This window comes from Caloenas nicobarica, chromosome 3 (genome assembly GCF_036013445.1).
Source record: "Caloenas nicobarica isolate bCalNic1 chromosome 3, bCalNic1.hap1, whole genome shotgun sequence".
In the NCBI taxonomy this organism is placed as follows: domain Eukaryota; kingdom Metazoa; phylum Chordata; class Aves; order Columbiformes; family Columbidae; genus Caloenas; species Caloenas nicobarica.
The window spans coordinates 70,810,419-70,822,582 of record NC_088247.1 but is presented as its reverse complement, the minus strand read 5'-3'; the positions used below and the strand labels follow the sequence as shown (position 1 = coordinate 70,822,582).

The following is a 12,164-nucleotide window of genomic DNA, read 5'->3' as shown; positions in this document are numbered from 1 at the left end:
CTCCCTTTTCCTAGGCTCGACTTGACTCCTTCATTCCTGTCTCCTTCCCTCCTTGTTTTCTTCTGATTAGCCGTTTTCAGTGAGGGCTGTGAGTGTGGGCTTATGGTTGTCTCTAAAATGTTTATTGTTTTTAGTTTCTGTTAGCCTCTCTATCATTGACATTCTTTGCAGTAGGTTAAAGTTAACTTGTAGGTGAATTACACTTCATGTTAATAATGGAGTAGAAGTGTGGTTTTGGATTGTAAACTGTCTTTAAAAATATTGATGTGCAGTACACAGCACTGTACGGTCATAGTTTGAATATATTTTTGGCTGCAGCTATAATACAAATAGCAATTTTTTTTTTCTTTTAAAATCATAATTAATTGGAAAATGACTGTTTCTTGAGGTTAGCGCTTACCTTGTGTAATGGCAGGGGTGTTTAGAGGGGAGGGTTAGCTAAACCGTAGAGGATACAGGTCGTAAAATCACTTTTTATTTTCTTCAAACTCTCAGTCCAGCTCTATCTCTCTCTTTTTTTTTTTTTTTTTCCCCCCTCCCTTCTCTCCACCTAGATGTTTTCGTGCCAGGGAGGATATTGTTGCAAAGACAAGGAGTGAGAGAGATTTAGGAGAAAACCTATATTAATCGGTTTTGAACTTGCCTGACCAAGACCTGTTTTAAGGACCTGTGCATACACAGGTTCATTGTTCCATCCAAAGAGAATATTTGTTATAGGATGCCTTATGATGACCCGTTATTGTATATAATGTTCTTGTTAATTTCAAATATATCACAAGAATGAAAAGTCAGGTTATGATCAAGTCTTGTTTTGGTTTCATCTTTCCCATGTTGACCTTATTCTTCCGGAGTTGTTCTTCTACTGTATGATGTAGTAACTGGCACATTTACACACAGTTCTTCAGCTTTCAGAAAACTTCCTTCGAAGTTAATTTTATCTCCCATCTGTCTTTTTTCCTGATTTTGTTTTGCTATATTTCCCTAGGGAGGCCCCATCACAAGAAAACAAGGTTCATGATGTTCTTGCCTTTGAGCTGCTTCAGCATCTGAGTGGGACTGACCAATAAACCAGCAGGCCAGCTCCAGAATTTCATAGATGGACAGGATAAGGAAATTGGAAATGCTCACATTTTTAGCTGCTTTGTCACTTGTCCGCAGTACAGGAGAAAACTTAGATCTAAAAATATTAATTATAATTCTCTGTGGCATAGTTACAGTAGACTTCTTAGATCCTTGTACTGTTAGTAAGGTTACAGGCCAATGCGAAACTCAAAGAAAGGCAGAAATAACATTTTCTGTCCCCAGAATTTTTGAATTGATGATATGACTTTGCTGAAATTCTGTCCTTAAAATTCCACTGATGCAGTGAGGGAGTGGAGATAATTTTTTTAGAAGATAACATAAACTAACATCCTAGCAGATTTCCACAGGTCACTACAGTGATTCTGACTGCAGTAGTGAATGTTTCCAGGAGTCTGCAGTATTGTAAAACAGTAGCTTCTGGTTTTGTTACACAGATTCCTAACTTTGACAGCTGTTACTTGGTAGTAGAGGTTGTTGTGATAAAGACATCATTTAAAATTAAGTATTTACCATCTGTTATCTCTTTCTAATTGAAAGTCTAGAAAACCCCATAAATCACATCTGTCTAATAAGAGAAATATATTAATAGGTATCAGTTAATTACATACATATACTTTATTTAAACTTGTAGACCTGCAATGTATTCACCTGTTTAAGACATAAATAAAAGTCAAACTTTTTTGCTTCCTACCACTGAACACATTCAAATACATTCTCTGCCATAATTTTTCCTCTTAGCAAGGAAGATCTGACTGGAAATAGGCAATTTCCTGTTTTCTAAAGTATACAACAGGCAGCATTTCTCTTCCCAACCACTATGCCCATCCACTAGCTGTCACATACAGGTGGAAATAGTTTTTTGTTCTCAGCTGTGCAGCTGGGCTGAGTATGAAGTCTTGAGTGTGAAAATGAGGAGTGCTTAGGAGAATGAAGAGGATATGGCCCACTGGAGGTCAGTGGAATCATGCTCAGAAACTACTTAGACTATTTTGAACATTGCTTCTGTTTTAGTTGGAGCTCATTCACTTGTGGCATTTGAGAATTTCATCAGAAGATTAGAGAAACATGCAGTTACCATGAGAGAATCTCAAACTGAGTATCACTCTCCTTTCCAAATAGGTATCTTAGTCACCCTACAAGTTTTATTGTGCCTAAGGAAAGCCTGGAAATTCTTCCTGTAGAGTCTACATGCTGCCTGCTTGGAGTCATATTAGTAATGTTCAAGGAGGTTCTTCTGTTCACTGAGTGGTGTGGAGTGCAAATTTAGAGGAGTTTTAAGCCTGAATTTTTAACAGCTGAGTATTGGAAACAGGCTGGCAATGAGGCCATAGTGTTTAATTTTTTTTTTTTTTTCCTGTCTTTGAACCATGAAGACCTCAGGATATAAGCAGAGCTGTATTCAGTCTTGACCTTGTATGCTATGTTATGGTGCAGCTTTAGCTGAAATACGGGATGCTTCCCTGGTGGAAAACATGCTCTTAACGTTTAACCGTTGCCTTATTTTAAAGAGTCCAGAAACCAGCAAATCTTTGTCTGTAAGAGAATCCTTAGTTAGGATACTAGCAACGTGGATGACTGGTGGATGTCAAAGGTTAGGACCTTGTTTGAAAGAAAATTCCTTTCTTACACTCTAGAGCAAACACAGCTCAACAACATTTTAAATGAGCCTCAAGAAAGCAAACTGGAAATTGCAGACTATTAAACCAAAAGTGTATAGAGGAGAAAACAGGCTGAGGAAACTTGCTTAGAAGGTTAAAAAAAAGTTCAGTACATGGATGTTTTAAAGTCTTGTGTTGTTATAGGATGCCATCAAATCAGGGAGCCCTATCATTTGTGCTGCCTGACTTGTCTTTATTTTCTAGTTTTGTATTGCTTTGGAATAAAATAGATGCCTTTGTTTTGTTTTGAAATGCTGTTAGGGGATGTATATCTGTCTCCTGCAGCCTTGCTGGGAAGCTACCTGCCATATATGCTGTGTCAGAAAAAAATATTTATTGATCTTTGGAAGAAATAAAAGGCCTGTTACAATCTGAAGTTGCAGTGCTTTGGAAAGAAATGCAGGATTAATTCCTTGCCTGCCTAGAGTAACTAAGATACAGTGGTGGTAGCCTTTTCTTCATTAGTGCTGTCACTTCAATGGGAGTTGGAAAGAGACGTAGTAGCTTGATGATGCTAAACAGTACTGTTATATTTGGATTTTTCTGGTTTTGTGACAGGAGCAATCTAAAACTGAATTCATACCTGTTTTTTGTTTCTGGAGCAACAGAAACTTTGGACTTTCACTGTGCAAAAGTATTATGAACTTGCTTTAGATTGTACCATTTATTACAAAATGGCGGCTTGTTTTTAGTGAAAAGTATTATATCTGTTCTGATTATATTGACAAATTACACTAGTTATACTGGATAAATGCATTGTTCTCTAGTTTTCTGGAGAGAGATGCTATGGGAGAACTTAATTATCGCTTTTAACCAGAAGGTATTTTTTCTTTGTTTTGCCCTCTGTGTCTTCCCTACCAGCACCCACTGGGAAACACCAACAACCATTATTAAGGGATATGTATATTTGTCAGCATTGTTCTCATTTATCTTTATGTGGAGCCCATACTCCGGGGCCCTTTCCAGAATGATTCATCATACATGAAGTTAACAGCTTTCATTTTCTCTGCTTGCACAATCCTATCTTCTGCAGACCAAAGGTGATTTGTCTTCTATTCTGCAGAAACTTTCCCTGTTCATTCGTTATTTAATTCTATTTCTCTGGTTTGAAGAACTTTCAGTTTTGATAGAAGAAAGCCTAAATGGGCTAAGATGAAAATGAGTGTGCTTTTTTGTCTTAGCTACATATGCAATAGATATTTGATAAGGAGAAAACAGTGACATACTGGGTTATGATTACATGATCAGGTGCTTGGAGTCTAGCTAATTGCTACATTTCCACATTAACCAGTTGCTACTTACTCTTTGAACTTCCTATTCCCGTCCCATGAGAAGTAAGTTTTCTGTCCAGCTTGTTATAAACTCATAGAATGCTTTTGCTGGAGTGATGCTAAGGACTTCATCAGGCAGCGATAGCAGTGCTTTTGGTTCTGCTGCTTAGGAGTTTGATGATGTGCCACTGTGTCTGTTCAAATGCTCTGAAAGTGTTCATAGTGATTACAGTGCTCTGATACCCATTGATTTTTGCTGCAAAGATTGAATGAACCAAGGAATAGACAATGTTTGACGTAATGGGAGAGGGAGGGGAGATGAAGTCAGCTCCAATTCTAGTGTATTTTACTAAGTATATAGCGAAAGCGAAAGGAAATTAATGTAAATGTGCAAGATGGAAAGAGATCTCTAGTTCAGGTCCACATGATGAGGATAAAGAAAAGTTGCTTAGAATCAGAATTGCTAGAGCCAAGAATAGTTTAAGAGATCTAAAGCAAATTATTAAGCAAGAAGAATTTTCTTCGCTGGTAGATTTCCTGGGTAAGTATTCTCCATATACGTAAGCATGTAAGGAAGCTATATGCTGTAAAGTTCAGGTGTGAAAGTTTTCCTTCCGTGGCACTCTGTCTCTGCTAGAGACACAGAAAAGCTGTTGGTGCTTTCATTGTTTTGTTAGTGACAAAACTTACTTATTAAAATCATTTTTTTTCCACTACAGCAGCAGAGGTGTTTTGGTTCCCCCCCAACTGCTCTTTCTCCCTGACTGCAAGGTCAGTGCATCTTCTCTGGTAAACAGATGGTCTGGTGAATATAGGCTTTTCTCACTTTCTGAGCAGCTGCTGACTGTGTAGCATTTTTTCACAGGAAAAAGGAATTCTTTCAGAGTATCTAACAACAAACTGGTGAAAGGAATTTCAAACTCATAGAAGAAAATTCTCACTGTTAAGACTTCTTTTTTTTTTTTGAGGTTTACAATTCTATGCTATGCAACCAGTATCTTGGAGAACATGTTATCTGCTTGAAAAAAGTAATCTGTTGGTCATTAATAAGTTAGGTAAACATGAAGTTATACAAGATGTATTTCTCTCTTAAATGAATAGATGCTGAATGGCTTTCTAGCTCATAAAAATGTGTGTTTGCCTTTCTTTCCCTAGTTAATGTCTCTTTAGGGCAAGTTTACAAGCACTTCCAAGGCTTCTGTAAAATAAAACAGTCTTGCAATGAATTAGTATTTGTCAAATAAGCTATGCGGCAGATACACCTGCGCAACGACACTGATTTGACAAATGGTCTTAAAAGTTGTTTCGATTTTCAGTTGTGTTAGGATACTTGTATCACTCCAGTCAATCTGAATTTTTTTTCCCTCCCAAAATACGCAACTAGTCTGTCATGTGTAAAGCTGCCTTGTTTTAGCTGGACAAGTCAGGCTGTTGTTCTCTTCTGTTCCCATTTATTGCTACAGCCACTTTTTTCCATATTGCTTCTACTGGAGTGAGACGCACTCATCAAATCCACTGTGTCACTACAGTTATAGACAACCAAGATTTTCAGCTCTTAGCTTTCATCATGTTCCTTGTAAAGTGACTCAGCATTTTAAATGATCTACCAATAATCTAGTTTAGAACTATTAAGCCCTTCCAACTTTCTACTCTTTTATGCAGAATTGGTAGGGTTTGGCTCTGGTAACAGGTAAAGGATGATGCAAGTCCATGATGCTGGAGAAAAATAGCAGATTGCAGCTTTCCTTATATATAACTTAGTCCAGTTTCTTGGTATAATGTCCTCTATATTTACATGTTCAAGATGCCAACAAAAGAGACTTTCTCCACTGGGTCTGCAATTTTCTGTCCCCTTTAAGCGAAGTTCCGTGTTCCTTTTCCTTGTGTAAATTGTTACAACTCTAAAGTGCTCCCTTAATCTCCATTTAAAGACCTGCAGCTTTCATTCCTAAAGCCGGGTAGCCCTCAACCTATAGTGTTATCAGGGTCTCTGAAGTGTATCCTGTGATACTAAACTACCACCAGGTGCAGCTTTCCTGCATGCTGCAATTTAGCTTGGCTTCTAGATTGTTTGCAGCCCTTTTGTCACTGGAATGTAGTGGATTCTCATTCATTCACCGATGGTATATCATCATTCTTAATGGTGAATAGTTCCAAAATTACTATCATTGACAACTTCTTTGATATCTTTACGTAAGCAATTTGTAGCTGTTGTTTTTTGTTTAAAACAACAGTTTTTATCTGAAAGAGTTGGTGGTTGGTTTTTTGTTTGTTTGGGGTTTGGTTTTGTTTGTTGGATTTTTTTTTTTTTTTTGCTTAGAAATTAAGCTTTATTTCTTTTCCTTTTTTTCTAAAATCTGTTGGAAAGCTTGGGGTAGAGATCATCCCAGAACTATGGTGTCCTATGATGTCATTTGTTCTACTGTGAGTTGCTGGAATTCCAGAGACAAGATACAATTTATCATAGCCTATCTTTGGTCTTCATCTTTATTCTGGCCTGTCAGTATTGCAAATTGTGTGTTACTGCCATGTCCCTATATCCCAGAGCTACATACATAATTTATATTCCTTCGCATTGCAGGCTTTTGTCACACCTGTTCCTTCCCAAATTCCTCTTCTCAAATACCCTCTTGCCATTGTGGTGCTCCTAAGCCTGGCTAGCTTCTGCCTTTGCAGGCAGAGGGTGTGTGAGTGGTGCTCTCGTGTGACAGCTTATGACACCCAGCAAGTCACTGAAATATTTTGCCAAGCTCAAAATTTCTTTTGTGTCCCTCACCTCTACTCTTTTTATCAAATGGGTCTCTGTTTTTTAGAAGAGCTTTTCTAATTCTAGAAGTTAAACATGCTGCTCTGCAACCTGCAGCCTAGGTATTTCTCTCCCTTTGATGATGTTGGCTCTTGATTGTCCTCGCCTCCTGTTCTCCTCTGGTTACTAGTGGTGGTACTTTTTTCTCCTCATTGCTCCTTTGCAAGTTGCCTTGTGCTTTTGGGCAATGTTTGGTCATTTGGCAACATCCTCTACCCCTGCACCACCAATTAAAATGCAAAACGTGCATTGAGGGTTGGTGTGTGTTTGTTTGTTTGTTTCTCAGATGGAGCCTGGATTGTGTTGCTGAATACTTTTCTAATATTTGTAGTCTAGCATGTATCAAGACTGATAAGGCCTAGCAAGATTCGAAAAAACTTAAAATAAATATTTGTAATTGGTTGGCAGAAACTCTGGTTTTAACCCAAACATCTTGCTATTACTTTTACATCTGGGAAAAACATGCCTGCTTTTCTTATCTACAAATGAAATATATGTTAATGATTTTTTTTTTTAATTAATTATTTGCAGTGTGCTTTTCTGTATTGGGTACTATGGAACAATAGTTACATCGCCAAAGGCACAGTAAGAGAACTTTTCCAACAACAACAGTGCATTTACTTCAACACTCATTGAGCCTTAGAAAAGCAAAAAGCTTCCTCCTCCCCCATTTTTTTTACATGTTCCCCCCTCACCTTCCTCTCCTAAGCGAGCAACTCCCAGATTAGTGAGTGTAATGTTTCGTTTTAGCTTCTGACCGTCTCCATCTGATTCAGTCTCAAATTGAAGACCCAGGAAAGACAGTGTGCTCTCTTATTTGTAGACCCCTTGACTGGATTGCAGAAATCATCTGTTCTTTCTACATGAAGTGTTCCCCAGGTTCCCTACTGCAGTTTCCATGAAGAATGATCCTTTCTTTCCTCCCCCTATGCCCCCAAAAATGAAACAGCCGTAAGCTGCATTTACTTTGCCCATATCATAATACATGGAAGTCCAGAATAGTTTCCTGTCTTCTCATCAAGCTTTATTTTGTCATCAGAAGTGATTAAGGTTTATTTCAGTTATGGCAAGGTGTACTTTCTTCAACCTTGTACCTACTGAAATAAATTATCAGTTGACTCTGGACTTACTGATTGTCTTGAGCGTGTATGTCAGGAGCATCGCCTGTTTAACTAGACATGAATAAGAGAAAAAATAAACAGTGTAACTGTTGTTTCCCTCTGCAGAGTTGACCCCTGAGGAGAAAGCCATGAAGATTGCCAAAGCTATGCGTAAGCAGTCATCAGAGGTAAAAGAGAAATGGGAGAACCTAAATGCCAGTGCCAGTATCTGGCAGAAGCAAGTGGACAAAGCATTAGAAAAACTGAAAGACTTGCAGTGTGCCATGGATGATCTTGATGCTGACTTGAAGGAGGCTGAAAACGTGAGGAATAGCTGGAAACCTGTGGGAGACTTGCTTATAGATTCATTACCAGATCACATCGAGAAAACTACAGTAAGTGTGGAAATATTTAGCCTGAGATTCAGACCCCTCCATTCTACTACCTCTAATCACATGAGATATTAACATATATATATATACATTGTATACTTAAATTCCCATATACAGTTTAAAGTGCTCTTGAAAGACTAGATCTGAGGTCTCAAAGAAAGTTCAGAACTGTGCCACATTCGCCGTGTCAACTGTGACTGCATAAGCACATGTGATCAGCAAGATACTGATGTGTATGGAACATAATACTCATTAAATGAAAAAAAAATCTGTTCTGGGATTTAAATATTCCCCTCCTAGAAATACTGTCTAATCCATAGTTAGTGCATGGGTGTGTTTGAAGCTTTGTCCAGGCACTGGAGTACGAGTGAACTGAGTCAGCCATCATCCTGGCAGTTGACAGTAGGCTCCCCTCCTTTTGATAGTGGTGAGCTGTCAGTTGTGTTTGACCATCATGTGTAACTTTCTTCTCAGAAAAATAAGTATATACATAGTTTTAATTTACGTTCCTTAACTTCCACAAACTTCACACGTGTATTGTCTATTTAAGCTGGTATGAGTGAGAATTTGTATTTGCTTTTAATTTAGCCTGGTTTCTCTTTAGGATTATTTCAAAGACAACGCATGCTACTGTACAATGTTATCATGGCCATACCGATTCTTGCAGGTGGGGTTCCAGGCCACCCATGCAGGGCTCAGTACCTCAAGACATGGTTGCTCATGATGGGTAGTAGTTGTCTCCTGCTTAGCTACATTGGTTGGGTAGGGACCCAGTAATGCAGAATGCCCCAAAGAAGGAATTACCTTCTGATAACTAACATTGTCCAAGGAAGTTGACTGGAGACAGCACAATGCCTGTAGGAGTGCCTGAATGTTGGAGATTCCAGGAGAACATGTGGCTATGAACATGTAGGTAGAGGAGATTGTTGTTTCAGGCAAATTTAGCAGTTATCACCAAGCTTGTTTCACACACACAACTTTTCAGTTTTTAAGCTCAAGAATTAATATGGCAAAACATTAGGGGACCCTGGGATTATGTACCTGACCATCCATGTCTTCAGCATGGGATGTTAGAAGAATGAAGGGCCACCTCAAATACTCTATGTATACGCAGGCTGTGGGCTCATATGTAATTAACACAGGGCTGCCTTTTTTCGCATGTATCAATGTAAGCATCCTTATTGTCCAAATTTTGGTGTTACTTGCATGTTTAATGGAAACAACATCTTTAAAACAAAAGCATCAAAGCTGATTTATATCCAGACTGCAACTGATAGGAGAACAGTAATGCATCTATTCCTCTCTCTCTTCCATTTTAATATAGATACTAAAACAAGCACTAAGATGTTGGTGCTGAATAACTCTGTTCTCATGTTTAGAAACTATTTGTTGGATATTGATGATGTTTTCTGTAAAGAAGAGTAAAGCAAAGTCTTTTAGATTTTCATGGCTATGGAAAAAATGAAACATCTGCTGATGTGCTAGGGACTTGCTGGCTGTCCAGAAGCCAAATGCTTCATTCTTGCCAGTAGGTGCCTTTTGTTTCTGAGCCTGATGATAGAGGTTTTGGAGGGAGGTAAATAGTTGAAATGTCCAAAGAAAAGATTTTTTTTCCAGTTGTTGTTGGCTTGTTTCATCATGTTTAATCAAGCCGTTTATAGGACTGAACAATTAACTGCTCACAGCAAGAAAGACACTTGATGCATCCTTTCAGCTGTAACTAAAACTTGTATCAATTTCGTCTTAATACCGTATTAAGTTCCGTTTGATTCAATAAACCTTTTTCTTCTTTTTAATCATTGTAATAGTTCTGCTCTACAGTTCTAATCAGGTAAAACGTCGTATTCCTTTTCCTTTAAAAGATACATTCCTTCATGCTTTGCTAATTCAATAATAGTTTTTAAATTGAATTTTTGTCAGCTGCTTAATACTGGACAACTGTAGTTACTGAACATGTTTTTTTCTTAAGAGTGCTTGACAGACTCTGTACTGCTAAAGCTTCTGTTGGAGCATTGCACATCTCTTTTTGGAAAGAAAAGCTCTAAAGCCCTATGGCACCACTAAAAACCTTACTTAAATTGTTTTAGGGGCGCAATTTGGGTATGGACATTTGAGTAAATTTCATATTGTTTTCCTCTAAGGGTGGATATGAAGGAGTTAATAACAATATTGAACTGAGTGAACTTTCTTTGCTGAAGAGCTGAGTTGTGTACAATTGTTTAGCACAAGCTGCCACGTTGGGCAAGTCAGCACCATTTTGAGTTTACAGTGTCTTTTGTGCTGTTCAGATATCCATTGGACATAAATGTATGCTGCTTACTTTTTTAGGCATTTAGAGAAGAAATTGCCCCCATCAACTTGAAAGTTAAAACAGTGAATGATTTGTCCAGTCAGCTGTCTCCACTTGACCTTTATCCATCATTAAAGATGTCTCGTCAACTGGATGATCTTAATATGCGGTGGAAACTTTTACAGGTATCCTTCTGAATGTGTAGAGTGGGAGGGGGGAGAATGCTTCTCACTCTCTTCTGTTCTCTTAAAAGATAAGTTATTACCATTTGTTCATTATTTCTGTCCTTAAGGTGTTCATTTAGTGGTACCCAAGCAACAAAGGTAGCTGTCTTTCCTTCTGTGTATTGACCAAAAGCTTTTCCTTTCAACCTGTCTCAGCAGTTTACTCTCTCAGGAGACTGCATCAGTCTCTGGAGACTAGTGGGAACTATTGCTACATGTCATTTTGTATGTATTATAGCAGTATTTTTACTGCATAAATCATTGTTACTGAAAACTGGTGTACATATTTCTATGGTGTTTCCAGCTCCTGTGAAAGCTGTTTTATTTCAGTTTTGACTGTTTAGTTTCTGCAGGGAATTTCACTTAAAGTATTAGCAGAGCTATAACAAGATGTGAGCAATAGCACATTTAGCGTTATACAACAGAAGAGGGTATGCTATGGGATTCATATTGCTTAGTTACGATTATTGGGCTTAAACAGTCTGAGAAAGATAAATCAATGTGCCCGATTACAGTTCAAACTCATGCAGATTTTCATAGTGAATGGTTTAATTAAGTTTCTTGCATCAGTTTAAGTTCATTTATCAGGTTTTACGCTTCCTTACTCTTTTTTTGGGTAGGAGATACTTATTGTGAGTCAGCTTCTTTACCTGGTTTCTAAGGGTGATATTAAGTGTCTGAAAGAATTGCGGGAAGGACGGAGGATATGTCACCTCTCTAGCTGAGGGTAGCGAATTTTCAAAATCTGGGCATCATCTTCTGGCCTAGTAGTTTTGAATTAGTCGTTCCTGAGAGGCAAAACTATTAATGTGTCATATCAGCCTTTACCTTTACTAATGTAATTTGGCAGTGCTGGTTTTGTTTGGTTTTGTGTATGTGTCCTCTCAAATTGAGTTAAGTAACCATTAAGCAGGCAAACTACTGCTGTGTGTACTAGTGGAGTTTCAGGTCATGTGAGTTGATGCCAGTGAAGTGGTATTTTCCAAAACAGTTCCATTCTGGAAAGGCAGCTGTGAGATCAAAATACAATCAGAAACCTCCTGACTGTGCAAATTTGGACAACAGAAGGGTCGGGAGGGGATCACAAACTTCAGCAGTTGGCTATAGTCACTAGATGGACCCAATTTTGAAGATATAGTGATTTCAAATTGAGTCCATATTTTTGAAATACTATTGTTCATTGAAATACTATTGTTCATTATTGATCTGCAGCTCTTGCACAAGAACACTGCAAGATATGAACATGACTTTCATCAAGCAAATGAAAGAAAAAAGTAGCCATGAATAGCTGGATGTCAAATAAGAGCTATGACACACAGACGACTTAAATTTCTTTAACT

General features: G+C 38.0%; 1 protein-coding gene across 5 annotated transcripts in view; it reads left to right on the top strand.

Moving 5' to 3' along the window:
• The window catches only part of UTRN (utrophin), a 378,237-nt gene that overhangs the window by 285,220 nt on the left and 80,853 nt on the right, over positions 1-12,164 (top strand). For all 5 annotated transcript variants that reach the window (XM_065631423.1, XM_065631424.1, XM_065631422.1 and 2 more), the window contains 2 exons: positions 8,045-8,313; positions 10,639-10,785. In XM_065631423.1, coding sequence (XP_065487495.1) covers positions 8,045-8,313; positions 10,639-10,785 — 416 coding nt within the window. The remainder of the gene's footprint in view (positions 1-8,044; positions 8,314-10,638; positions 10,786-12,164) is intronic.